The sequence below is a fragment of the Rhinolophus hipposideros genome, assembly GCF_964194185.1.
Source record: "Rhinolophus hipposideros genome assembly, chromosome: 10".
In the NCBI taxonomy this organism is placed as follows: domain Eukaryota; kingdom Metazoa; phylum Chordata; class Mammalia; order Chiroptera; family Rhinolophidae; genus Rhinolophus; species Rhinolophus hipposideros.
In genome coordinates, this window is record NC_138056.1 from 9,226,710 (window position 1) to 9,253,557 (window position 26,848).

Consider the following 26,848-nt stretch of genomic DNA (forward strand, 5'->3'; position numbering starts at 1 on the left):
CCGGGGGGGACGCACCGCCGCCGGTCATGTGGGCCGGACTGCTCCTCTGGGCCGCCTGCGTTGCGCTCCTGCTGCCGCGGGTCCCGGCCCGCACCTACACCGGGAGGAAGCCGCCCGGGCACTTCATGACCGAGAGGTAAGCGCTACGCGCCACTCCCCTACCCCGCGACTGGGGCGCCCCGGCGTGGAGCGGGGAGGCGCGGAGCAGCGCCCGGAGCCGTCGGCGGCCGGGGATTGGGGCTCCACTGTGGGGCTCTGTCCATGCGCGGGCGCAGCCCTTGGGGGCTGGACAAAGAGACAGCAGCTCGTGCCTCTGGGCGGGTGCCTGTTCTGCGCCCCTGTCCGGGGCTGTGCTGGCTGAGACCTGGGGGAGTGGAGATCCAGGCGCTGGGTTAGCCCATCGGAGTCTGCCCTGCAGCGCGGACTCCGGCCGAAGGCAGGCAGGGAAGTGCCACCTGGTCTCCAGACTGGCTGGCTTCGCTGGAGGACGTGCCAGTGGCTCTGCCTCCCCAGGGCCTGCCTCCCCCGGGGCGCCCGCCGCTTCGGGGCTGGGTGAGGGGTCGGCTTTCCCTGTGTTTAGGCTCCGCGCACGTCGTGGACCTTGGCACTGCCGCGGTCTCTCTAGGTTATGTTTCGGTTTCCGCCTGTGTGTGCGCGCGGATGGGTGGGGGTGGGTGACGTTTGTCCCTTTGCTCTTTCCCGACGGATGCCGCCCTCCCTTCGGGTCTCCGGGTGGAGGCCGGCAGCAGCGGCTGAGCGCGCGTGTGCGTGATGCTCCCAGCGAGGGAACACGGTGTCAGCGGGCGGCCTGGCCCGCGGCCACTGGCTCGGGGGCGCTCAGGGGGCGGCCCCGCCAGGCTCGCAGCTCGCACGAGTGTCCCGCCACCTCCGCCAGTTCCTGCTCAGATCGCCTGGCTCGCGGAGTTTCAGAGCTTTCCTGCCACCTGTCTCCCCATCTTGGCCTGAGCTAGGAGACCCCTTGGGGCGCTCGGTCCCTGCCCACCTGAGGGTGTGGCTCCACCAGCCCGCCAAGCATCTTAACATCTGCCACTTTGGTGGCACCCCTGTCCCTCTCAGACCCCCGTCTGAGGAGCTGTAGCTGCCGGCTCCTTCCTTGACTGTTGCCATAATGGCTCCAGCAACGGCAGTGGGTGAGACTTCATTGCCGGTTCCCCCCACCCAGGGCCCCCTCTTTTTCTGTGATGACTTCAGAGACCAAATAGGCCCTCTTTGGGGGCTCTAGGGCCTTTTGCTGCAGACGTTTCTGTACTGCCCTGTGCCCACGCTTCCCTTTCCACACTACTTGCCACATTTGGCAAGATTGTTCCCCCCAAGAGTGGGGTGGATCTGTCTTGTCCATCCATGTCCCCAGCCCTGCTGCTGTGCCTGGCACACGTGGGTGCTCGAAGACTACCTGACCAGCAGAACGTTCCCATCACCTCCCCACGGTGGAGCACAGGTGGGGAGGGGTTTCTTGTCCCTATTGTATTGCATGGGAATTCCCAGTTGAAACCAGGCTGGACTGCATCTCCCTCTGCCCAGCCCATCACAGAACGAGTTCCGGTCGTTTTCTCCATCCCCCTGCAGGCCCGTGCCCTGTGCTGCCTCTGCCTGGAGCACCCTCTCCCCTCCTGCACTCCCACCGGCTGCCCCTGCTCCTCTCCCCTGCCTCAGCCCAGATGCTGTCCTTCCAGGAAACCTCCCCGGACTCTGCAGAGCTCATAGCCAATCCCGTTGTAGCACAGTGCTGTTATTGCCCAGCCTCCCTGAAGGCTGGGAAGTGGCTTTTTCCTGGCTGTCCTGCAGTGCCTCACCCAGCATCTGGCACACTGGGTTCTCCTTCACTCCTTTAGGTAGCTCACTGGCGTCCCCATCTCTATCTACCCCAGAGATGTCACCTCGGGAGTGACATCTCTCTAGCCCCTCTGGGGCTGCCATCCTCCTTCCTCTTTTCTGCTGGCTGCCCTTCTCAACTTTCCCCTCAACAGCCATATCGAGCACCTACTATGTGTTAGGCACTGCTCTTGGTGCAGAAGTGAATAAAAAAGATGAAGCCCTTGTGCTCAGGGAATGGTAGAAGAGACAGACAATGAACAAAGCGACAAATTAATAAGTAATGTCCTAGGAAGTGAATGGTATTAAGAAGAACAAAACAAGGTAAAGGTGCACAAGAAGGGCCTCTCTGAGAAGCCGACAGGTGCAGAGAGACCTGGGTAAAAGGAGGGAATGAACTGGATGAGTATCTGAGGATGAACCTTCATGAGAGAGGGAACTGCAAGTGCAAAGGCCCTGAGGCAGCCATCCTTTGGGCTCTTCATCCTTTGCCGTCTTTCCTCCTCAGTGCTGAGGGCCCCTCTGAGACCCCTTTCTCCTGGCCACTCTTTGCCCTGTGGCAGGTACCTGTAGGACACTGGTGACTTTGTCCTTGTCCTGTCTTCAGGAGAGGCTGTCAGAGTCATGTTTCTTTGGGAAACTTCCCACTGCCCCTCCAGAGCGTCTCGAGAACTGTTTGTTGACTGACTTCCAGACTGGCTGGGAGGCTTTCACTGCTCTGTAGACCAATCAGAACGTGGAAGGTGCTCTCTCCTCTCTTGCAGACGCCGGCTGGGCCCCCACGTCTGCCTCTCGGGGTTCGGGAGTGGCTGCTGCCCTGGCTGGGCCCCCTCCATGGGCAGTGGGCACTGCACCCTTCGTAAGTGCCTGTCCCTGTGCCCCACACATCCTCCTGGGCAGGGCACTCATTCCCTGGGCTGGCCTGAGGGGCAGAGCGGGGGCTCCAGCCCCCACTCCCTCACCTGCATTTCTCCTCTTAGCCCTCTGTTCCTTTGGCTGCGGGAGTGGCATCTGCATCGCTCCCAACGTCTGTTCCTGCCAGGATGGAGAACAAGGGGCCACCTGCCCAGGTAACTGGGGTGGGCCATGGCTGATGGGAAGAACCCTGTTAACACCGAGATTATGTGCCACACACCAGGCGCTTGTGTCCTATCGTATCATCTTCAAACAACCCTGTTAGGCAGACATTCTCATCCCCATTTTATAGAGGAGGAAACTGAGGCACAGAAGTTAGTGGCCCACCCAGGGCGACATGGCTAGTAAGTGGCAGAGCTGGATTTAAACTCAGGCCTGTCTGCCTCCAGAGGCACCTACCTTTCTCACAGAATTCAGGAAGAGTCCCGGTGAGGTGGGGGTGGCCAAGACATCAGTGTGGTGCATGCTCATGTGGGTGGTGCATTTCAGACGCTCACGGACCCTGCGGGGAGTACGGCTGTGACCTCACCTGTAACCACGGTGGCTGTCAGGAGGTGGCCCGAGTGTGCCCTGTGGGCTTCTCAATGACAGAGACAGCTGTCGGCATCAGGTGTACCGGTGAGAGACCTGGGAGCAGTGGGGGAGGGTGGGTGGGTGCCCCTTCCTGTCCTGCTAAGATGGTCTTCAGAGAGATGATGCCAGAGCAGAGCTGAGCCAGGATGAGCTCTGCAGTTTGAGAGTGGGCAGGGAGGCATGTAAACCAAAGGAATAGGTCCCTTCTGCTATTTCACAAATATTTATAGAGCACCTCTTATGGGCCAGGAACTGAGCTGGGGGGCGGGGGGCCTAGACATAACAGTCCCATGTGATGGGACCATAACTGGTGAAGTACAAGGTGGGACTGGAGATGGGTTGGCCACGGAGAAAGTGACATTTGGGAAAGTGACATTGGAAAGATGAGGAAAGCGAAACTCAGAATTATTTTGTAAAAGTATTATTTGTTCGTGACTTTAAAAAGTTCCTGCCCCAGCAACGTCTGTTACCTTCCCCAGAGGCAGCCACTGTGACCAGTTTCTTGCATATCTTTCCAGAGAGGTGAAAGCCTCCTTTTGAGGTTTGATGTTGTAAACCTCATGTTTTTTCCCCAGCATACAAAAGTAAAAGATAACTCATTTTGGAACATTTGGAAAGTAAAAGAAAGGTACAAAGGTGAAAAAAAAACCCCAACATGTCCTGGAAGGTCCTACCCAGAGTATTTGTTACAAAACTGAAGTTACATTTTCTGCCCTTTTCCTTGGGTGTGTGTGTGTTTGAGTGTGTACCTGTGTATTATGCATGCATATCTTTATAATGTTTTATAAAATTGGATCACATCTTCTCTATAGTTTTTGCTCATTATTTTTCTCACTAAACTTTATATTGTGAGTACGAAATAGTCCTTACAACATAATTTTACACAGCTGCATATGTGGCTACTGTAATTCAAGTACCTAGTTCTCTGTTACCCCTCATTTAGCTGATCTGCAGTGTTCACCAGTATAAATAATGCTACAATAAAGGGCTTCTTGTTGGCATCTCTGATTATTCCCAGAGGGAGAACTGTTGGGGTGAAGTGTCTCATGAAAGGGGTTTTGGTGCTGGGGGCTCGATGAAGTCGTTTGTCCTCCCTAAATGTCTTTCCTGGAGAGTGCTTCCTGCACTTCTTGTTGCAGAGGCAAACTGGACCAAGGAAAAGCCAGAGGACAGTGGCAAAGCGAGCGCAGGGCAGGAGGCACTGGCCACAGCCACGTGCGAGCCCAGTGGAATGGGGTTAGTCAGGGTGAGGTCTTAGAGGTGAGGGTGTGGTCCCGAGGGGCCTGCCCCTGGGAAAAGCGAGTAAGGAGAGCGGAGGTGTCCAGAGGGCATGGGGGCCACGGGGAGACTCAGGTGCAGACTGCAATAGGCAGAACTGGTCTTGTAGGTCCTTCAGAGCCATGATTCTTAGATGAGGAAGAAATGCCACGGGGCAGGGGTGGGGTGTCTCTCTCCCAGCCCCCCTGAGCCTTCAGGCCTGAACCGCCCTAAAGCACTATATGGACCTAGTCACCCCGTCCTGGGCAGAAGCCTTGGAGATTCCTTGGTGCTCCACAGTGGAGCCTTAAGCCAGCTCTGCAGCCCTGCCTCCCACTTCCCGACAGGAACCCAAGCTTCAGCCAGACTGGGCCCCAGGTGTTTCCTGTGCTTCCCAAGCCCCTCCGACTCTCTCCACTTGGTGGCCCCCTCCGACTGACGCCTCCTGGTCCTCTCAGCCCATCTGTCCTCCAGCACACTCCTGCTGGGGCTGGGCGTTCCCTGGTGGGGCCTATATCACCCAGCCACGTGTGGTCTCTCGTGGGTGTGTGCCGTGGCTTGTACGTTATCAGACTGTAACCATCTGGAGAGTCAGCGCCGTGCCTTGTGTCCTCAGTGGTTCTCCGCCAAGCCTGCGGTATACAGGTGGTGCTCAATAAACATTTCGGGGGATTTAATCAGCCTTCCTGCCCACTCTGTGCCCTAGTGTGGATGCCCTGCGTGTGGGGCCATCAGAGACAGTTCTGTCTCAGCCATCCTCTCTGTCATCTGGTCTGCATGGGTCACAGAGGAGGGGCCTGACCCCTTGGCCTCTTCTCCCTGGGGTTTCCCTTGTAGCAGGATGACTTTCCCTGGGCCTGGTCTTCCTTCCCTGGGGTGGGGGTAGAGGTGGGGGTTCCACCCTGCTGAGGGCAGGCCAGTGTGGGCTCAGGGTCCACGTGAGGTAGATTTTCTCCCTGCACCTCAACCACGTTGAGAGTGGGCTGTGCAAAGGTGTTTTCTCTCTCCCCAGACATTGATGAATGTTTAAGCTCCTCTTGCGAGGACCACTGTGTGAACACGGAAGGCGGGTTTGTGTGCGAGTGTGGGCCGGGCATGCAGCTGTCCGCCGACCGCCACAGCTGCCAAGGTGAGCGGCTCAGGGAGGGGTGATGATGATGCGTCACTGCCACTGCTGGGTTCCGATTTTGACCTCGTGGCCCTGCCAGGCACAACATGTGCTCCACCTGCGATGGTTTATGTGACCACCACGGTCTTCTGAGGGAGATGCTGTTATCATCCCCACTTTACCGAGGGGGAAACTGAGGCTAGCCCAAGGTCATTCTGCTAGTAATGGTCTAACTCTAGGGCCCTGGCTCTGAACCAGGACTCCCTAGAAACAGCTGCTGCCATCATTGCAGGGTGGAGGGAAGAGGGTGAAGGAGAGGCCCCAGGGAGAGCCAGGGGCAGGGCAGAGCGGACAAACCGGAGGGAGGAGGTCACTGTAGTGAGGCAGGGCTGACGGGGGGGTTGGGGGGGGGCGAGGGATCAGGACTGTGAGCACAACTGTGTGTGTGTGTGTGTGTGTGTGTGTGTGTGTGTGTGTGTGTGTGTGTGGCGGGGAGGTGGGGTGGGGGTGGCAGCGTTCTTCTGTTCCAGCTGCCCCAGTCTAGTGGGGAGCAAAAGAACAGAGTTGGGACTATGGATTAATGCTGTGGGGACCCGGGGAACAGAAGGAATCTCCCTTCCTAAGTGAGTAGGATGAGAGAGATCTTTTAAAATAACTATTCATTCTTTTAAGATGACTTTTATTTACAGAAGTTAGGTAAGGAAATACTCTGTCTTAAACAAAGGCAGCTAAGACAAAGGTTCCCCCTTGATATTGCAATATTATTTTCTGTGTGTTTGAAATTTTCATAAATTGTAAAAAAAAAATTTTAAAAGTCGCCAGCTCCAGGCTGTCTCTCCTACTCCTGTGCTCTGCGGTCCCTAGAAAATAACCCTGGTGTCGTAGGCCACTATAGCAGGCCACTATACCAAAATACCACAGACTGGAGGCTTAAACAACAGAAACGTATCCTCAGTTCTGGAGGCTGGAAGTCCAAGATCAAGGTGCCAGACCATTCAGTTCCTGGTGAGGGTCCTCTTCCTGGATTACAGGTGGCTGCTTTCTAGCTGTGTCCCCACGTGGCAGAGAGAGAGCTCTGGTGTCTCGTCTTCTAAGGGCACAAATCCCATCACGAAGGCCTCACTATTCAGAACTCATCTAAACCTAATCACCTCCCAAGGCCACCTCCTAACACCATCACATATGAATTGGGTGGGGGGGACAATTCATTCCTAACACCTGGTTATCAATCTGCTGAGTGCCCTGCCCGCCTCTCCCCAGTACATGTACACACACATACACACACACACACTCACACTCACACTCACAGAGATGATGATAAGAGATGAGCAGTTCATAATCCTGAATTGTTGTTTGGCTAAGCACTACAGAAGCATGCCTTCATTTCATCCTCAAAATTATCTTATGAAGTTGGTACTGTTTATTCCCATTTTCCTAATAGGAACACTGAGACTTAAAGAAATTACATAACCTGCCCAAGATCGTGTTAGAGCTGGAATTTGAACCCAGTCATTCCTCTACTTGCTTTTCCCCCCGTCAGCAATCTGGCTTGAAGATCTTTCCACATCAGCGTCAACAGACCTGTCTTATTCCTTTCAAACTGCTGCCTGGTACTCTGCAGTGCAAACATTCCATAGTCTCTACTGTGTTTTCTCTTACTGATGAACATGTAGATTATTTCCAGTGTTTCACAATATCGAATACCGACATGGGGAAGCTTTGGCAGAGGAGGTGCTATAGAAGCTGAGTTTTGAGGTATGAGTACGAGCTTTCCAGCCAGACAAGATGGAAAGGCAGTGCAAGCAGACAAGAGAACATGGGCAAAGGGGGAGGCCCACAGAAGCATGGGGAACTTGGAAGATGGCAAGAATTTAAGCCGGGGCCAAGGTGAGGGGCAGGGAAGGAGGTGGGAAAGGCAGCCCAGGGTTCCTGAGCTTTGGTGCAGCATTGGTGCTTGTGGGAGCTGTGGAGGGACAGTGGCTGGGTCAGAGGTGCCCTTTGGTCAGCACACCCTTGAGGCTGTGTAGAGATGGCTGGGGAGGAGCACAGGTAGAGGCATGGAGATGCATGAGGCTGTTGCTGTTCTCCAGAGTAGAGACAGAGGTGGTCTGGGCTCGGGTACGACAGTGGGGGTGGAGAGAAATGGGCAGTGATACATTGAATGAGAATTAAGATGGTCCCCCACGCCTCGAGTGGGGCAGGAGATGGTGATGAGAGATAAGAGGGGACCATATATCTCCAAAACTCCATGGAACAAGAGCTCCAGCCGTGTCCTGTTCCCTTCTAGACACTGACGAATGCCTCGGGACCCCCTGTCAGCAGAGATGTAAAAACAGCATTGGCAGCTACAGGTGTTCCTGTAGAACTGGCTTCCATCTCCATGGCAACCGGCACTCCTGTGTAGGTAAGGTCAGGAGGACCCTATTGTCTTCACACTTGGACTGCCAATCAGGAAGATGGACAGGGTGTGCCCAAGGACAGGGAAAGGTCAGCACTCTGCACCTCCTGGTCCCCTGGAGCCTGTAAGCGCTCGAGCCTTTGCTCAGAGCCTGTCTTTCGCTGGGGTTGGCACGGCTCCTCAAGGAAGACCCTGTCTTGGACTTTTCCTGGCCACATGCCACTTTCATCCTGTTATGTTTCTCTTCCACCCCTCTCCCAGATACACCCCAGGGATTCCTCTCTGCTCACCCATTTTCTTGGCTGCCTTTGCTCCCCTTGGTAAATAAAGCACGTTATGTCTTGGTTCCTCTGGTGTAGAAGGAGACCCCTGTTTTCTCAACCCATTAGCAGAAATTTCCAGAAAGGGATTGCCATGTTTGGCTTGAGCTTGGCTCATGGATTGAAGGTGGGGTCCCGTGGGCCTGAAAACAGACCTTGTTCTAGCAGAGTTTGGTGTTTGTCCTGAAGCGGACCTTGAGCAGTGCAGTGAATTTTGAGATTCTTTTTTTAGAAGGGGCCACACCAGCCGACACCCAACACGTGGGATGGTGGAAGGTTTGGAGATGAGATTCCCAGCAGGGCTTGTCCCCTCCAGCCAGCACTTACTCATTGCTGCAGTGCATCCATTAAGTACCTACTGGATGTATGAACCTTCCAAGGAGACTAGCATAGATTTCAGCCCCACTCCCAGCCATCCGAGTCACATTCCACACCGTGGGGCAGGGATGGACCCTGTAAGAACATGGCAAGGAGACTCCCCAGCCTTTTGGGCTAAAGGATGGTGGAAACAAGGCTCATTGCCCCGACAAGGCAGCTGTGGGCAGCAAGGCTCTCCTGCAGATGTAAACGAATGTCGGAGGCCGTTGGAGAGGCGAGTCTGTCACCATTCCTGCCATAACACTGTGGGCAGCTTCCTGTGCACATGCCGACCTGGCTTCAGGCTGCGAGCTGACCGAGTGTCCTGTGAAGGTGAGCGTCCAGCCCCGCCTCCTGGGTCCCGGCCCCGCCCTCCTCGGACCAGGCACCGCCCACCCAGAGCCCGACCCTCTTCTGTCACTGGCTGTTTTTGATTCATCTTTACAAAACTTCACTTTCTTTCCTGCTTCCTCCTTCCACTGCATTATCCATTCTTACTCCCTTTGCACTTTGTTTCCCTAGCCCTTTCGTTTTTCCCCAAATGGTAAAAAGAAAGAAAAAAATGAGGAGCGTGACAAAGAGTCCCAGTAACCTGGGCTCCCAGGGACAGACGCTTCGTACAGTGGTTCGACCACTCTGCCGAACTTTACCAGCGTGCCTGTAAGACACGTATCTATATGTCATGTAGATCCTGAAGGTGTTCTTTCTAGTCCGTGGCAAGTTCTCCCAAGCACGTCAGCGTGGATGGGAGGCAGGGGACACACTTTCAACCTGTCACCTCGGTCTGCGCGTTTGGTACTTTTCCATCAGTCTTGCATGGTCGTCTGCACACCCCAGCAGTTCAGGGTCGAACTGGCAGTATTAGACCTATTATGTTGGTGAGGAAACCGGCCCCGAGACATTCAGTGACGAGTGCTGGAGCTGAGTCCAGGTCCCTAGTCCTGCCTCCTGCCCTTGCTGCCTCCCTCAGGACACCCTTGTGCTTCCGTTTCAGCTTTCCCGAAAGCCGTGCTGGCCCCTTCTGCCATCCTGCAGCCCCTGCAGCACCCTCCTAAGATGCTACTGCTGCTTCCGGAGGCGGGCCGGCCTGCCCTCTCCCCAGGACACAGCCCTCCTTCTGGGGCTCCTGGGCCTCCAGCCGGAGTCAGGACCACCCGCCTGCCGTTACCCACCCCTGCCCTACCCACACCTTCCCCATCTGCCCCCATGAGACTGCTGTCCACCCCCATGGCCACCCCAGTGCCTAGTGCCCCCCTACTGGGGACTCTCAGACCTCCCTCACAATTCCTGGAAAAGGCGGTAGTGACATCTTCCTTGCCCAGGGGCCCCACAGCCCCGTGGCCTGAACCAGGGCCCTCTGCTTGCTGGCACCTGGGAGCCATGTATGAGCTGGGGAGCCGCTGGACCGAGCCGGGGTGTTCCCAGTGCTGGTGCGAGGTGGGTGTGAGGGGTCCTTGGGGCTGCCCTGATCTGGTGTTGGGCCTTGGGGTGATTGGAACTCCTGCTTCTGCTTCTAGGATGGGGAGGTGACCTGTGAAAAGGTGATGTGTGAAGCCGCTTGTTCCCACCCGATTCCTTCTGAAGATGGGGGATGCTGCCCATCGTGTACAGGTGGGAGCTGGTCCAGTGGAGGCTGTGAGTTCCCCACAGGGTCCCACCTCTTCTCTTCCCCAGCCCTTCTGTAGCTGAAAGGCTATTCTCCGACTCTTGTATGCATTGGAATCACTTGCAGGGTGATCCCTGGGCCCCGCCTCCAGAGCGTCTGATTCAGCTCTGTGGCAGGGCCTGGGAATTTGCATTTCTCAGATGTTCCCGGTGATGCTGATGGGTGATTTATCACTGGGGAACTCGTGAGAAATGCAAATTCCCAGGCCCAAACTGTGGTCTATGCTGTGATATCCCTCAAGGGGAACTTTTCATCTTCTGGGGATCCCTTTTGAGTTTTATTCATTCATTTATTCATTCCTTCATTCAATGAGTTTCTCCAAATCTACTCTGCAGTCCCCTTCCTCTTGCCTAACTCTGCTCCTACATCCGGAGGAGTAATTGTAAATTCTGCTATTTCCGATTCCCTCCCACTTGTAATCTGCTTACAATTTTCATTTGCTTCCCGTTGCTGTGGGGATAAAGACCCCACATCTTAATAAGTCCTTCAACAGATCTTCTCAAAACTCACTACACACATGCACCGCTGGGGGTCTTGTTAAAATGCAGATTCTCTTTCATTGGGTCTGGGGAGGGGCCTGAGCTTTGGTATTTCTACCCTGACACCCAGGCTGCTGTACTTTCAGCAGCAGTGAAAAAGTCTTCCTAAGGGTTAGAATGAAAATGCACTTCCTGATTTTCTGAAGGATGATTGTGACCTTTCACTGTGTCCCTACTATGTTCTGAGCCCTGAATATGAAGTGCTGGGTACTTTACATCTGAGGTGGTGGATACTTCCAAGTCCCCTTCAGGGTACTTGGTGGCATTTCCATTTTATGGTAAAGAAAACGGAGTCCCAGAGAGATTGAGTGACATGTCGAAGGCCACTCAGATAATTGAACAAGCAGGCCAGGTTTTTGAACCCAGGGCCGTCTGGCTGCCTTTCCTGTTTTATGGGAATAAAATGGCATGCTCTCAACACAATTCTGGGTTTATCAGACATGAATGGACCCCTCCTGGGGCTTCTTCTGGAGGTATCTCCTGAGAGTTCTTCAGGGGGCCTAGGACCACACAGTTTTGGTACCTGGATCTGCCACTCCTGGGGCACCCCGGCCAGTGAGAGAAGGTTCCAGGTACATTATGCCTGGAAAAGTAATGAGACCACAGCTTCCTCTGCTTTGAAGAAGTCTGATGCCTCCTACGCTCCTGTTTGTCTTTCAAAGGCTGTTTTCACAGTGGCGTCATACGAGCCGAAGGGGATGTGTTTTCACCTCCCACGGAGAACTGCACCGTCTGTGTCTGCTTGGTGAGCACCACAAGATCTCCAAAGCCTCGTGGGTGTTTCCTTAACCTTTGGGGGCTTTAGAGGAAGGGGGAAAGACTGGACGTTAGAGGTGAGCTCACTGAGTGGAGGGAGAGTTCTCAGGTCATGGATTTTGGTTGGAACCTGTCGAGTTAAAAAGCCTGGGAGAGATGTGAAACCTGTAAGTCTGTGGAGTCAGGGAGGCTTCTGCTGAGCAGGAAAGAGCCAACAGGCAAACAGGGTCCATCTGTCTAGGAAGGGGAGGGGACGAAAGTCCCTTGGAAACTTCCCACCAGGGAGACCGTTTTTCTCTCCAGGCAAAATATTTTCCAGCATAATAAAGGTATCTGCAATTGGGAGGGAGAAGGCTCATTACCAATTCAGCTTGTTGAGAGTATTTTGCATTAGGCAAATTTATGCCTCCAAGAATAGTTATTAAGCACCTACTACGTGCCAGACACTGCCAGATGCGGTCACATGGATTTGATGATGAGCACCCAGTGTGTACCAGGTACAGGCGTTGGTGCTTTTCACCTGTTTCCTCACCTGAGGCTCCTGGCAGCTCTTCAAGGTTAGTTGTACTGTCCCAATTCTACAGATGAAAAGACTGAGGCTGGTAGGGAACAGAGCTGGGATTTGAGCCGAGGTCTGTCTGCGGTCAAAGCCCAGGCTCTATCCACCAATCCTCGCTGCCACCTGTGACCCTCTTTAAAAGCAGCCCCTAGTCTGGCAGTGATGGTGGAAGCTGCACTGTAAGATGGGAAGTGGGACATGTAGACAGCTACCACCACCCTTTGTTGAGCTCTTTCTGGCTGCCACACCTGTGCTGTGGCCAGCGCTTTTGTGGATGATCTCATTTCATGCAGTCCTCAGTATCCCCCAACAGATAGGAAGACCAAGGTTCAGGGAGCTGATGTACTTTGCCCAAAGTCACACAGCTCGATAGTGGAGGAGCAGACACTGGAACTCAGGTCTGGCTGACTCCAACGCCAGGGGCTTTTTTGTCTTAACTTCCAGTTTTTTAAATTTAGTTTTAGATCTGATTCTTTGAAGAGATTTGAATAGATCTGGTTCAAAACTCAGATACACAGGAAGGTGTCTGTGGTGGAGTCGCCTCTGCTCCCTGCTTCCTCAGCACCCTTCCACAGCTGCCCTCCGCCCTGGCAGGGAATGCTATGGGAGGCGAGGCACGGCATTTTTACAGGGAAGGCAGCGTGCTCTGCTCTCTGATCTGGCCCTCATCTTGGAAAGGGAGATATTCTAAAACACCCCATAATAAATGCCGGGCACTGGGTCCCTGCAGAATGTCCTTGTGACCACAGTGACTTCCTTTTTGAGGCTTTTGCATTGGGCAGGAAACCTGAGGTGTGATGTGATGTGGGTGGGAGATGAGCTGGTTCTTGATCTGCCTGAAGGTGCATCAGAGCCTGGCTCTCTTCCTCTCCCCTCCCCCAACCCACCCCCATCCCTCGCCCCTGCAGGCTGGAAATGTGTCCTGCATCTCCCGCGAGTGTCCTCCTGGCCCCTGTCAGACCTCCCTGAAGTCCGACTGCTGTACTTGTGTTCCAGGTAAGTGACTCTTTGGGTGGGGGGAGGGGGCGGAAGCGGTTAGCTTTTTTGTGTGTTGGGGGAGGGGTGTCTTTTGAGTATGTTTTTGGGGGGTGAGGTAAGTGGATGAAAGAAGGAGATTCATTTTTGCTTTAGAAACTCAGATCAATTGAAGCATTTCAGTGTCCGTATTAATTGGGCACCTACTATGTGCACAGTAGTTTGGATACTAAACTGGGCTCATAGCCCGGCCTGCCCCCTGCCCTGGGAGACACCTTCAGCACAAGCAGGAGTGGGTTTGAGTCCACTCTTGGCATTGCTCTTTCTCAAGCCAGGGAGGAGGCCTCCCTTTCACTACTAATGAGTTGGTCCTTTGTTAAAAGCGTGATTCTCTTTCCTGAGATGACCTCATCATCGTCACAAATATTTCTTGCCAGCTCTGTGCTGTTGCTGTGCAAGGCACATGCCAGCCCTTGATCTCATTGAATCCATATGGCACTGCCCTGAGGGAGTACTATTCATAGCCCCATTTTATAGATGAGGAAACTGAGGCTCAGAGAAGCCAAGTCACTGCCCAAAGACACACAACCAGTTAGTACATGAGCAGAACTTGAATTCAAGTCTACCTGATTTCAAAGCTGGTGTCCTTTTAAAATTTCTCTTCGTAACTTTAAATGTTATATTTTAATTAAAAATATTTTTGAATAGGCAATATACCGTGTTTCCCCAAAAATAAGACCTAGCCGGACAATCAGCTCTAATGCATCCTTTGGAGCAAAAATTAATATAAGACCCAGTCTTATATTGTAGTAAAATAAGACTTGGTTTTATATTAATTTTTGCTCCAAAAGATGCATTAGAGCTGATTGTCTGATGAGGTCTTATTTTCAGGGAAACACGGTAGTCCCTTCAAGGTAGGAACTGTTATTAACTCCATTGTACAGATAAAAACGAGGCTTAACAAGCTTGAGTATGGTGCCCAAAGTCACTGCCTAGAGAGTTGCATAGGTGGGAATGAACGCAGGGCAGTCTGACTAATGCCAATTGGGCCTGCACAGGTTTTTAGGCTGTTTTTACCTGTGGGGCATCTTTAGATGAGAGGCTCTCACTGCATCCTCCCAGCCTCCCCTGAGTGGCATGGTTCCCAGAGCTGTCTTAAGTGTCTGGGGCTGTCGTTTTCCATTTCTTCTTTTCTCTTCCTCTTTAGTTATTCTGGGCTTCCCCTACCTTTTTGGTTAAGGACCTTGTTTTACACATGATTCATTTTTTGTCAGTTTTTATGTAAAGCATATTTTCTCGTTGGGAGTTTGGAGGGGAGAAATGTGTGGGTTGTTGGGCGTGGGCTGTGCTGTGGAGTGCCAGGGGAGTGTGTGAGCTTCTCCAGAGCCCCCTACCCATTTCGTCCCCCTTTTCTTCAGCTGCCTTCTAACCCCTCCCCCCCCCCAAAGACCTTAAGCTCCTTGTCCCTTTCCTCTCCGCAGTGAGATGCTTTTTCCATGGCCGGTGGTATGCAGACGGGGCTGTGTTCAGTGGGGGTGGTGACGAGTGTACCACCTGTATCTGCCAGGTAAGGACTGAATTGGTGGGTGACGGGGAGAGGGCAGGGCACTGGATTTTCCCAGGATGCCTTGGCTGGGAGAAGAGGGGCTGCCATGCAGCAAAAGGGAAACTGAGGCAGGCTCCTTGAAGTTCATCCTTCAGCAGTGCTATTTATAGAGCACCTACTATGTGCGTGGAGCAATGCTGAGAGCTAAGGACACTGCTAAGCACATGACAGCCCCAGTCCCCTCTGTGAGGGGCCCCACAGCCTAGGTGGGCAATGGCTAGGTGGCCAGGGCTCCTAGCCAGACTGCAGACTGCAGGGGAGCCTTCTTGGCGGGAGGTATGCTAAGGTGTGACCGAAAGGATGACTGGCACCTAGCACCAATCAGGTGAGAAGCTGAGGCCAGTGTGCCTGGCAGCGGGCACTGCATGAGCAGACTGCAGGAGTCAAGAGACAGCATGGCGTACGTCCATTCTGGCTGGAGCACAGAACGCTCAGCACCCTGGAGTCAGGCAAGAGAGGAGGCTACAGGCAGGGATGGCGTTTGGGTTGGATTCCAAGAAGCAGAGCCTGGGGTCGGATTGTTGTGTAAGTGATTTTCCAAGGGAGTGCTCTCAGGAGAAACTGGGTGAGAGAAACAGGAGGGGCTGGGGAAGGAGCCAAGTGAGGAAGGGGCTCAGGCTGATATCCTGGGGAACTCGGGAGTGAGTTGCACTGCTGAGATGGGCGTGTCCTGAAGCCTAGTTGCTGGGCTCTTACCCACTCCCAGCAGCAGTTAGTTGTGTAGACTCCCTTTCTCCCTAGGGAGTTGAACCATCCAGGTACCTGGAAGACACAGCCCCCACTGGCCAAGGGTAGTACTCTAGGGGAAGGGGCCTGGGGGTGTTGGTGACAGCCTCTGCCCCAGACTCAGTCGTGAAAGGCTGTGCCAGCCAGGCTGAGGGCTTTGGACTTGGCAGAGCTGCTGAAGGGCTTTAAGTGGTGGAGTGAGGTGATCAGATTGGTGCATGAGAAAGTTGTCTGGCTGCAGAGTGAGAGTAGATTGGAGTGAAAACAGAAAGCAGGGAGCCTGCCCAGAGGCTGTTTTGCAGAAGCGAGGGGAAGAGATGCGGGCACTGCAACTACGGCAGGCAGAGGGACCCTCCAGACAAACAGCTGGCACATTCTCAGGACCCCCAGCCTCACCCCAGCTCTCAGTGAAGGACTCTTCCCTTCCTCCCCGTCCTGCTCCCTGGAGACTTCTTTGTCACTTTTAGGAGGGAGATGGCCGCCCGCCAGCCCCCTCTTTAGCCCTCAGATGGCCCAGCGCTGGGGAGCTGCCCTGACTGGCCCATGACCTTTGGCTTTCTTCCAGAATGGGGAAGTGGAATGTTCCTTCACACCATGTCCAGAACTGGACTGCCCCCGTGAGGAGTGGTGGCTGGGCCCTGGACAGTGCTGCTTCACCTGCCGGGAGCCCACGCCCATGACAGGTGAGGGCCCCAGCCCTGTGTCCCAGGGCTGCCCTCCAGGAGGGAGCCTGAGCTGTACCTGCTGAGACTGTGCACTGAGTCTGAGTGTGTACGTCTGTGTGTATCTGTGTGTAGTGCTTCCTCTGTGTGTGACTGTGGTTATGAACGAGTATGGAAGCATTTGGTCGTGTGAGCATGCCTGTGTATACCAGGTGCATGTTTGGCGGGAAAACTGAACGAGGGAGCCGGGCGGGCTGCTGTGGCAGCCCCTGGGTTGAGTGTACACCCTGGGAACTGTCTACATCCAGCGTGAGGGAGCCGAAGCGCCTGTCCCTGGTGGGTGGTGCTGGAGGTCCAGTGGGCATTCGGGGCCCTCCTCGCCACTTCTGCCCACGTTTCCCTTCTTCCCTGCTGTCCTCTGGCCAGGCTGCTCTATTGATGACAACGGGGTTGAGTTTCCGATTGGACAGATCTGGTCTCCTGGTGATCCCTGTGAGTTATGCATCTGCCAGGTGAATGACAACCTGCGCGCCTTCAGCTGCTTTCCCCACTGCCCCCCACCCACCCACGCCTCACGACCCTCACCAGGGTCTTCATGGGCCAGGCAGCTCCGAACCCTCCAGAAGCTGGGCCGTGTCAAGCTTCCCTCAGGCTTGCTCCCGGGCTATCAAGTTCCATTTTTACAGAAAGGATTGGGACCCGTTTATTCTGTCCTCGGTAGACCCTTTCAGGCCACCAGAGCTTGGCAGTCTGCCTTAAGAATGGTGTGTGACATACTGTGCTTGTGAAGGGAGCTGCTGGCATAAGGAGATGGAATTAGAAGTCCTAATAGCAGGTTTTCGCCGGGCACAGAAACTGAGGGAACGGGGGTGGCCCGTGGTTGAGGCCTTTTCTGTGAAACTGCAGCGTTTCCTACCTTAACGTGAGTCCTGTGACCTCATCACCTCAGAAGTGGCTAAGGAGAGGGTGCTTGAGCTTCAGAGTCAGATTGACAGAAATGCACACATAGCTGGTTACCAACCAACACAGTTGTTTCAGCTCATTAAGTACATGTCGGCTTCCCTTTCTACTTTATAAAAGTTTTTTAGTCCCTTATGGCTTTATTTCCCAAATGAGGCCCCTGCACCAGCGGTATCGTGAGTGTCACCTGGAGCCTGGTAGACACACAGAATCTCGAGGCTGCTCCCAACTGAGAATCTGCATTTTACTGCCAGGTGACATGTGTGCACATCAGCACGTGAGAAGCACAGCCATCAGGTCCCTTTGATGTGTCATTTGTTAAAAAGCCTTAGTCCCTGACAAGACTTGGAAACAGTTCACTGGAACTAGAGTTGGGAGGAAAATACACCGGCTGCCTTTTGTCTCCTTTATGACTGATTTAGGGCACTCAGGTTATAAGAAGGTAGCACAAAAGGTTCATGAGCATTCAGATTCTTAGAAACAAAAGACAGTGTATATGGCGCTTTGTCTTCTGGAATAGACATTTTAGGTGGAATAGTTTTCTATAAAAACAGGATTTGATTGTACGCCATAGGTTTGGGGTGAGCCAGTGTTCCCGGGAAACCCTGAAAGCAGAATTTGGCTGGGGTCATGGTGCAGCCTTGGCTGCTGCAGAAGAGGAACAAGAAGCTGAGGACCCCAGACCCCAGCTCTGACCTTCCCTCTCCGTGGATACGGGAGCCTTCTGGAGGGCTCACATCCCTTTCCCTAGTAGCTGGTCCTCTTTGGGGGGGACATGCCACCTCCCACTGCATCCCAGTACCTTTAGGACAACCCTCGGGCAGTTTGCAGCATTGCCCCTTTTCAGGGGGGACTGAGAGGGTGGGGTAGGGTGTGGGGGCGGGGACTGGTGTCACAGGTGGGGTCCTGGTGAAGTTGCTCCTTCCTTCAGGCAGATGGCTCGGTGAGCTGCAAGAGGACAGATTGTGTGGACTCCTGCCCTCACCCAATTCGGATCCCTGGACAGTGCTGCCCGGACTGTTCGGCAGGTAAGTCTCTGCCTGTGTGTGGAGGGCGGCACTGCACCCTCCTGGCCCCCGTCGCCCGCGGGCTCAGCCTGCACCAGGCTCCTTCGTGTGTAGTACCGCACAGCTTCATCTGGGGTCATCCTCACAACCACCCCGTGGGGAAACCCCATTTTACAGCAGCGGAAACCGGCTCTGAGCCGTAAAGCAGTTTGCCCACAGCCAGCCCTGAAGGTGTGCAGAGTCTAGCCTGGGGCGGGTGACAAAGGAACCAGACCTGTGAAACAATGAGAGAACAGTGAGAGAAAGTAAAAGTGATACTTTATTTTCTATAGTACTTTTTACCTTTTCCATGGTTTCAAAAGTAACTTTTTATTGTAGAACATTTAGAAGATACAGGAAGCAAAAATTTAAAAAAATTTATAAAAGGGCCCATTGCCACATTTAACCTCATGGTTTTATCTTTCTAGTCTCTTTTCGTGATATAATATCTATATCTATGTCTAACATATCTGTCTATATATATATATATATATATATATATACACACACACACACACACACACACACACACGCATATTATATATTTTTCTTTTTTTTATTTATTTATTTATTATTTATTTATTTTTGTTTTCCAACATATATCCCTCACACTGTGAACCCCCCTCCCCCCATCCACTATCTCTCCGACCTCACACCCTGCCATCACATTATATATATAAAATTATAGTTGGCATTCATTAATGTTTAGCTTCTGGTGTACAATGCCATGGTCAGGCATCCACAGTATCTCTGAGGTGGTCTCCCAAATAGGACGCATGTCCATCGGATACCCAACAAAATCTTTACGACATTATTGAATATGTTCCCCAAATTAATTTTCAAAAAACCCTGAGGCCATCTTGTGGTTACCGGCTGCTTCCTAATCCCTTCACCTTTCCCCTTATCCCCCCCCCCCCCATCTAACAACTCTCGGTTTTTTCTTTGTGCCCTCAAAACTGTCTCTGATTAGTTCATTCACATATTCTTTTCTTTAGATTCCGCATATAAGTGAGATCATATGGTACTTGTCTTTCTCTTTCTGACTTATTTCACTTAACATAATGTTCTCTAGATCCATCCATGTTGTTGCAAATGGTAAGATTTCTTTCTTCTTTATGGCTGCGTAATACTCCAATATTATATATTTTTCTTATAAAATATTTCCCTACTGTTCATCACCTGCTTTTATACTTACTGGTATATGATAAGTATCATCACGTGGCATCATGCAGATTGGGCCTCTACAGGTATTGACTGGGAAGCAGAGAAGGGAGAGGTGTAGGGGAATGTTCTGGAAGGGGGGATTTGGGTTTGGCTGAGTGAGGAGCAGAGAGGATGACTGTGGTGCCAGGCGCCCAGGTTGTATCTCCCTGTCCCTCTGCCCTGGGCCTACCTGGTGAGGGGTAGAGGAGGAAATGCTTTACGCTGGGGGCAGCGGGGAGGTGTCGGGAAACCTTGAGGGGAAGACACTCTGACCCCTCTGATGAATCCCGCTTAAAAAAGTCAGCACCCAACCCAGATGTGTGTTCTATCCCGTCCCCGACCCCTGGGGTGACTGCCCCTGGAGTGGTTGGCCTGACCTTTGCTACCCAGATAAGCCTGGGGCCTTTGCCCAGTCACCGACCACGGCCCCATGGCCCTGGCTGGCACTCACCCTGTGCTTTCTCTGGCAGGCTGCACCTACACAGGCAGAATCTTCCACAACAACCAGACCTTTCCGTCTGTGCTGGACCCGTGTCTGAGCTGCATCTGCCTGGTACGGCCACCCAGACCTGACCCCTGTCTGCGGAAACTCCCCAGGGACTGCCACCAGCTCCTGAACCCTGGAGGCAAAGTCCAGAGACCTCCAAAAGAAAGGTCACTTCTGGGTTATGGTGACAGTCGGGCCGTCCAGCCCTGCCCAGGGTGAATTTTTACCTAGGGCTAGAGAACTGTTTTCACCCTTCCCGGCTAAAGAACTCCCCATGACCGGGGAGGGTTTTGGGGGCCTGTCCTTACAGTGTGAAGTGTGGCCCAGGGGTTCTTGCTGAGGGTGCAGGTGAGGGAGTCTAGCCCACGGTTCTGTCCCGGAATCTTGAACCTACGCACATTCTCCAGCTCTTGCCGTGTGCCAGCTCTGCTGTCAGCCCTGTATACCATGAACTCAGTTAGTCCTTGGGAGAATCCTAGGAGGTAGACAGCGCTATTGTCTCCATCTGCTGGGTGGGGAAACCGAGGCACAATGAGACAAATCATTTGCTTCAGATCCCACTGGCAGTCAGTTAAAGTGCCACGAATGGAATCCTCGTACTCTGAACCGGTGCTCCAAACCCCAAACCTTACTGCCTCTCGGTCTGAAAAAGTGTGTTCTATAGTAATATCACTTAGTATTTGGAATATGGAGAAAAACTCCTGATTGTTTGGCATGCTGAGAATGTTTAATGCCCACGGAGCTTCTTTGCTGGTGGCGGGTGCAGACACAGTGTGGAAAGGCACGGAGTCTACAGAAACATTGAGAAACTCGGGGTGAACACCTCTGGCCTCTGAGTGGCCTTGTTCATTCACAGCCATGTGCTTTGGGCGGCTTTGGCTTCTGGGACCTTCTTCCTTTTGGGGTTTTGGTGCTTATCTTGTGGGCAGGTATGGATTTGTTCAACAGGTACCTGTGGACAGATGAGCTCTGTGGCCAAGGCCCGGTCCTCGGCCTTGTGGGGCTTGCATTCTAGGAGGAAGACAGACTCTGAGTGAACAACCCCCATCCCCTGCCCCCACCATGGACCTTGGTGGTCTGATGGGCACTCAGTGGCTGTGTGACCTGTCCTTCCTGAGTGTCCCGTCAGCTGCCCAGAACGAAGGGCCTTGTGTATTTTCTGTGTCCTGCAGCTGGGCTCAGTGGCCTGCTCACCTGTGGACTGCCCCATCACCTGCACGTACCCTTTCCACCCTGACGGGGAGTGCTGCCCAGTGTGCGTAGGTGAGTGGGACCAGCCAGCCCATGTCTGAAGCTCCTGAGTGGGCCTTGGCTCTCATGGGCCCATGTCTCCCTCTCCTGCAGACTGTAACTACGAGGGAAGGAAGGTGGTGAACGGCCAGGTGTTCACTTTAGACGATGAGCCCTGTACCCAATGCGTGTGCCAGGTGAGCTGGGCCTGGGAACCCAGGAGCTGCCCAGCCAGGAGCTGCTTCTTGCCTTTTGTCCCTTTGCAAAACTCGGAGCCCCTTAGCCAGCATAAGCCCAGCTTCTGCCTGCCTTTCTTCAACTTGAATTAGCTACCAGAATACCTTTGGATTTGACAGTATTCTCTCTCTTTGTGGTTTTCTTAAGGCAGCCCTGCTGTGTTTGGCTTCACCTGTCATTCAGGTGAGGGCCAGGCACTACAGCCTCTGTCCCTGGATCTTTCCTTGGGTCCTGCTGCTGGTGCAAGTGGCCCTTGGGGGTGCTGCTGTGGGTGGTGAGATGCTCTAGGCGTACTCACTTATGTCCTACTGCTTCCCCAGCTGGGAGAGGTGAGCTGTGAGAGGGCCCCCTGCCAGCGGGCCTGCTGGGACCCTGCCATGCCTCCTGGGGACTGCTGCTCCTCATGCCCAGGTAAGTGTATCCTGGAGTTTCTCCACTGGGCTGGATGTGAGGAACACAGGCTCAGAGAGGGAATGTAGCTTGCTTAAGGTCACACAGCCAGCCCTTGGTGAGCTGAAACCTGTGTCTGGGCTTTCCTACCCTCACCTGTGCTCGTCATGCCACACCATGATGTACTGTGTGACAAGTTTGTTTGTTCACTTTTTCTTCTCCATTATCTTCTTCCTTAATTCTCCTCCTGTGCTTTCTTCCTTTGTGAGAAATTGGAATTTAGGAACGGAATCAGCTTTGCAGAGGAGTAATCGCTAATACCTATTAAGCACTCATGAAGTATCCAGGAATCAGATATCTTATTTCATTCCCTTTTCACAGCAACTCTTTGAGATAGGTACTATTATCATCCCCATTTTCCAGGTGAGGAAGCTGAGGTGCAGAGAGGTGAAGTGATGTGCTCAAGGTCACACAGCTGAATGGCAGTAGGTGCCAGGAACTGAGCCCAGAGTCAATGCTTTTAGCGTCTACGCTGTCTTGACTCCTGAATATTATTCCCATCTGTTTGTCTTTCTCTGTCATTAATGCTCGTCCCCGTGGATCATGGTACAGAGGTATAAACAGGACACAGACAACCTGCTGTAACACATAGTTTCAAAGTATCGATGTGGCCCACAGCTGGTCATGTAAGAATCTCCCAAATATTCTGGTTTGCTTACCCCCTGCCTTTTTGATTGACATTTAGGTGGTTCCTTTCTTTCTTTTTCATTCTGTCCATAATGGACCTACTGTGAGAACTCTTTGGTCAGACAACTTTTTTTCAAGTTTTGCAAGTTGTGTTTGGACCTTATGGTTAATAGGCGGAAGAACTGAGTTGTTGTGCGTCGTCAGAATGGTTTGGTAACTGGTACACGGTGACGACGGCACGTTACCAGATGGAGTCCTAGAGAAAGAGGAAACTTACCATCATGTAGCTGGTTCCCTATATGCCCACCAACTCTACCCTGTATGTTTTGAATTTAATTTTTCCAATTTAACATGTCTGTAAAGTACCTTAAATGTGGCTCTTTTACATTTTTAAACTTCCAGGAAGACAGTGAATTTTTCCGCTGATTTGTGGCCTGGATTTCCTCATGTATAAAATATCTTTTAATGCCTTTGGGCTTTTAAAGAGGATGTTCTATACTTAAAGCAGCTCTTTAGATCTGCGGATAAAGAGCTGCTGTTAGGACTGGGGGGCTGGAGATATCCTGAGCCCAGACAACCATTACTTTGGGAACCACTGAGTGCTTTATAGAGTCTTTTTCAGCTTAACCACAGCCAACTCCTCTGCAAGCTGATAGATATTATTCCCCCTGCGGTCTAGGGACTATTCGTTCACTAAGGTGCCAGGCAGTGTATGGAGCATTTTACCTGTACGATCTCGTTTAAATCTTTCTGGGAATATTCGAGAGTGATTGTTGCCCTCACCTTCATTTTTTTGCAGATAGGGAAATGGAGGCTCAGAAAAGTTAAGTGTCTATCTTAAGACTGCGCTCAAGTTGAGGGTGTTGGATTCAGGGCCACGTCTCTCTGATCCCTTACCCCCTGCTCTTTCCCACTCTGCTTTCCTGCCTCCAAATGGAGAAACTGAGGCCCAAAGAACTGAGGTACAGAGCTGGCTCCTTCTGGAACATAGCACTGCCTCAGCTTTGTTCTCTGCATGCCTCTTCTTCACAAGAGTTCTTTCTAAGGAGAAACCACTGTTTGTTGAAATAGAATATGAATTAGCTTTCTTTTGATAATTAAGAAAAATAACTTTTTTGAGGCGTAATTTACATGCCATACAATTCACGCACTCCAAGTACACAAGTCAGTGGGTTTGGATATATTCACAGGGCTGTGTGACTGTCCTTGGATGATTTCTAAAGTGTAATTGGTCCAGTTTTTTAATGTGTTTTGACCACATCTGCCTCCTCCCTGATCACGCCTTTATCCAATACTCTTTCTTCTTGGGCTTCGTCACTCTCCATGTTCTTTTTGCCTCCCCTCCCCCTCTTTCTTCCTTTACTTCTCCCTCCCGCCCCTCCTGTGTATTAAGCCCTCATGATGTGCCAGGCTCCAGGCTGAGACTTTTTTTTTAAAAAAGTTTTTTCAGTGGACTTCATGTTTTTAGAGCAGTTTGAGGTTCACAGCAAAATTGACTGGGCGGTACAGAGAGCTCTGGGGCACCCCACCTCCACACACGCACAGCCTCCCCCCGAGCAACACCCCACAGCAGAGGGGACATCTGTTACCACTGGTGAACCTCTACTGACACAGGATTATCACCCAAAGTCATAGTTTACATTTGGGTTTAGGCTGAGACTTCCCACATACTGTTTCATTCAGTCCTCAGAGCGGCCCTGGGCAATCCTTATTGTGACGCCCATCTTACAGATGAGGAAACAGAGGCCCTGCACGACATCACACAGCCAATGCCTGGCAGAGCCCCTTTGGTGAACTGCATCCCTCCATTCATGTGTCGTTGGTCTCCTCTCCCTGGAGGCAGGAGCCGGCTGGTTCTCACCAGGTCTTGGGCCTCTGTCCCCGGTGCAGCTCGTCCCAGAGCTGCCTCAGCCACTGGGGAGAACCACTGTGCCTCTTGTTCCCCCCACCTCTCTCTAGGTTCCCTGGAAGAAAGGCGGGGCCTCTCCCTTCAGGGAGACGTGGAGTTCGGCAACTTGGCTCGGAGCCCCCGTGGAGACACGGAGGCCCCCAGCAACTGTAGCTCCTGCCCGGGGACTCCAGCAACATTGCGTCAGAGGCCAGAGCTCCATGTCCTCCAGCTCCTTTTACGAATGAACATGTCTTACCTGCAGACTTTACCCATGAGCCCCTCAGGAGCCCCGGCCTCACCCTCACCCCCTTTGGGGCGTAGGGGCACACTATCAGGGGAGCCTGGGGCCTCCCATCCCCCTCCTCGATCCTCACCAGGGCCATCAGATTCTCCAGGAGCCTCCACTCTACCTCCAGCCTCTTTCGGGGCTCCTGGGCCACCTCCTATTACTCCAGAGCCTTCGTCCTCAGCCTCAGGGGCCCACACAGCGTCCAGACAGCCTTCCCTGCCTGCCACCGTTCTGACTGATGCTTCAGCCCTTTCCACAACGGGCCCCAGCCCCTCAGAGACCCCCGTCGCCTTCCTCAGGCCTCGCAGACTCTCTCCCACCACCTCCAGACTCTCTGCAGCCCTTGTGGCTCCCATCAGCCCCGCCCCGCAGCAGCCCACAACAGGGACCTCAAGTGAGGAGGACTCCACTGGGTAAGAGCCCCCACTTCAGGGCCATGCTGAGAGGTACTGGACAGACGAAGCTGCCAGTGGTCTCGGGGGGCCAACGGGGCGCACTCCTGCAGGGCTTCTGGCGGGATGGAAAACTCCCAGGGCTGACGTCGCCTTGCTCCCCAGAACCACTCAGAATGTGCTGTGAGAACTGAGCAGAGCTTTCTCCAGGGGCTGCACCCACCCTGGACACTGCGCCCTCTTGTCTTTTGAGGAAGGTTGGGCTGCTGAGCTCCTTCCTCCGGATAAGGAGGGTCAGAGAGGGCCTGGGATTCCACCGGGATTGTGCCACCAGCCCTCACTGTCCTCACCTGAGGTTTCCTGATTAAAGACTATCTCAGTCTCCCCCAGGCTGCCCTGCTCATTCACTTCTGACTTTGAAAAGGTGGGAACACTTCACGCTATGCCCACACTGGTAAAGTGTATCCCACCTCAACCCCCAGCTTGGGAGAAAAGCCTGCCCCAAGTGGGGGCTGCGTTGGGGAGGGGTCTTGTGTAAGTCAACACCTGGTGGCTTTTGATGCTGGGAGACTTCTAAAGTGAGAAGGGAAAAGACGAATGGAGAGGGCTTTGCAGGTTGGGTTCCCTGGACAGGAACCTCTGAGAGGAAGTAGCAGGCAGTTCCTTAGGGCGCACTCGTCATCAACACCGTGGGCTAGAGACAGGGAGAAGTCGGGCTCCCCTGAGGCCCAAGGCCACAGCCAGCCCCTTCTGGGAGCTCTGAGGATGGATGACCCTTTAGAGTTGTTCTGAGGTGGGGCATAGGGACAGGGCTTTGTGTGCCCAGGTTGACCAGTAATTCTATCTGGGCTGCTCCAGGAAAGCGGTGTGACCTTGGGCAAGGCAACTCCCTTCAGCCAAGGCAATTCCTTATGAGGGTTGATGGTGGAGAGCTGTCAGCCAACGACCTTCCCAGCAGCTGGAGGACTAAATCTGTCAATCCTGAAGGGAGTGTCTATGCGGTGCAGCCTAGTTTCCATGACAGATGGAAAGAGGACAGTGCTATCATTCATGGAGGGAAGTGAGATGGGGGTGGAAGACAGAGAACAGTGCTGTCACCATGTCACCAACCTGCTACCACTGAAAACCAAGGGAAATGTAGAATAAACTGCGGCCCTCACTGCACAGACCCCACCCACATTTGCCCAGGCTACCCTTCCCTTGGCTCTTCTCTGCCCTGCTGCTCACCACATATCCCAGGCGTGGATGTCTGCAGTGGTTCCTGGCTGCAGAGGCCACCTGGAGTATCCAGCCCAGCTGTTAGTGTCGTAATGGGATCCTAACCCGAGTATGGTGGCAGGTATAGTGAATTTGGAGTTAGGAGCATGGAAAACAGACCGAAGAGTTACGAAGGACTTGGAGATCATTTTGTCTGGTTAGACACGAAGGGTAGTGGTTAAGAGTGATGTCTGGACAGCCGGATGGCTCAGTTGGTTAGAGCACGAGCTCTGAACAATAGGGTTGCCGGTTCGATTCCCCCATGGGCCACTGAGCTGCGCCCTCCACAACTAAATTGAAGGACAACAACTTGGAGCTGACGGGTCCTGGAGAAACACACTGTTCCCCAATACTCCCCAATAAAAAATCTTAAAAACAAAAAGAGTGATGTCTGGGCACCAGGAAACCAGTTTGAGACCTATTGAGCCGTGACTAGCTGGGGTACCTCAGGTCTCAGCTTCCCCATCTGTGTGACCTTATCTGTATGATGGGAATGATGGGGTCGTAATAGTCCTACCTCGTGGAGTTG

General features: G+C 53.1%; 1 protein-coding gene across 6 annotated transcripts; it reads left to right on the forward strand.

Annotated features, from left to right (window-relative positions):
• Positions 1-26,848, forward strand: VWCE (von Willebrand factor C and EGF domains). Of its 6 annotated transcripts, none has more exons than XM_081065140.1 (21): positions 1-136; positions 2,598-2,692; positions 2,814-2,903; positions 3,238-3,366; positions 5,591-5,707; positions 7,974-8,090; positions 8,966-9,094; positions 9,756-10,198; positions 10,279-10,372; positions 11,629-11,711; positions 13,190-13,277; positions 14,738-14,823; positions 16,154-16,271; positions 16,677-16,762; positions 18,142-18,238; positions 19,930-20,012; positions 21,119-21,209; positions 21,291-21,373; positions 21,561-21,596; positions 21,734-21,824; positions 24,450-26,848. In XM_081065140.1, the coding sequence occupies exons 1-21, from the start codon at positions 27-29 to the stop codon at positions 25,085-25,087; spliced, it is 2,904 nt and encodes a 967-aa protein (XP_080921266.1). In that variant the 5' UTR covers positions 1-26; the 3' UTR covers positions 25,088-26,848. The 6 variants fall into 6 exon arrangements, with proteins under 6 accessions (XP_080921266.1, XP_080921267.1, XP_080921268.1 ...); XM_081065141.1 differs by having other exon boundaries at positions 16,677-16,742; positions 18,146-18,238; XM_081065142.1 differs by lacking the exon at positions 21,561-21,596.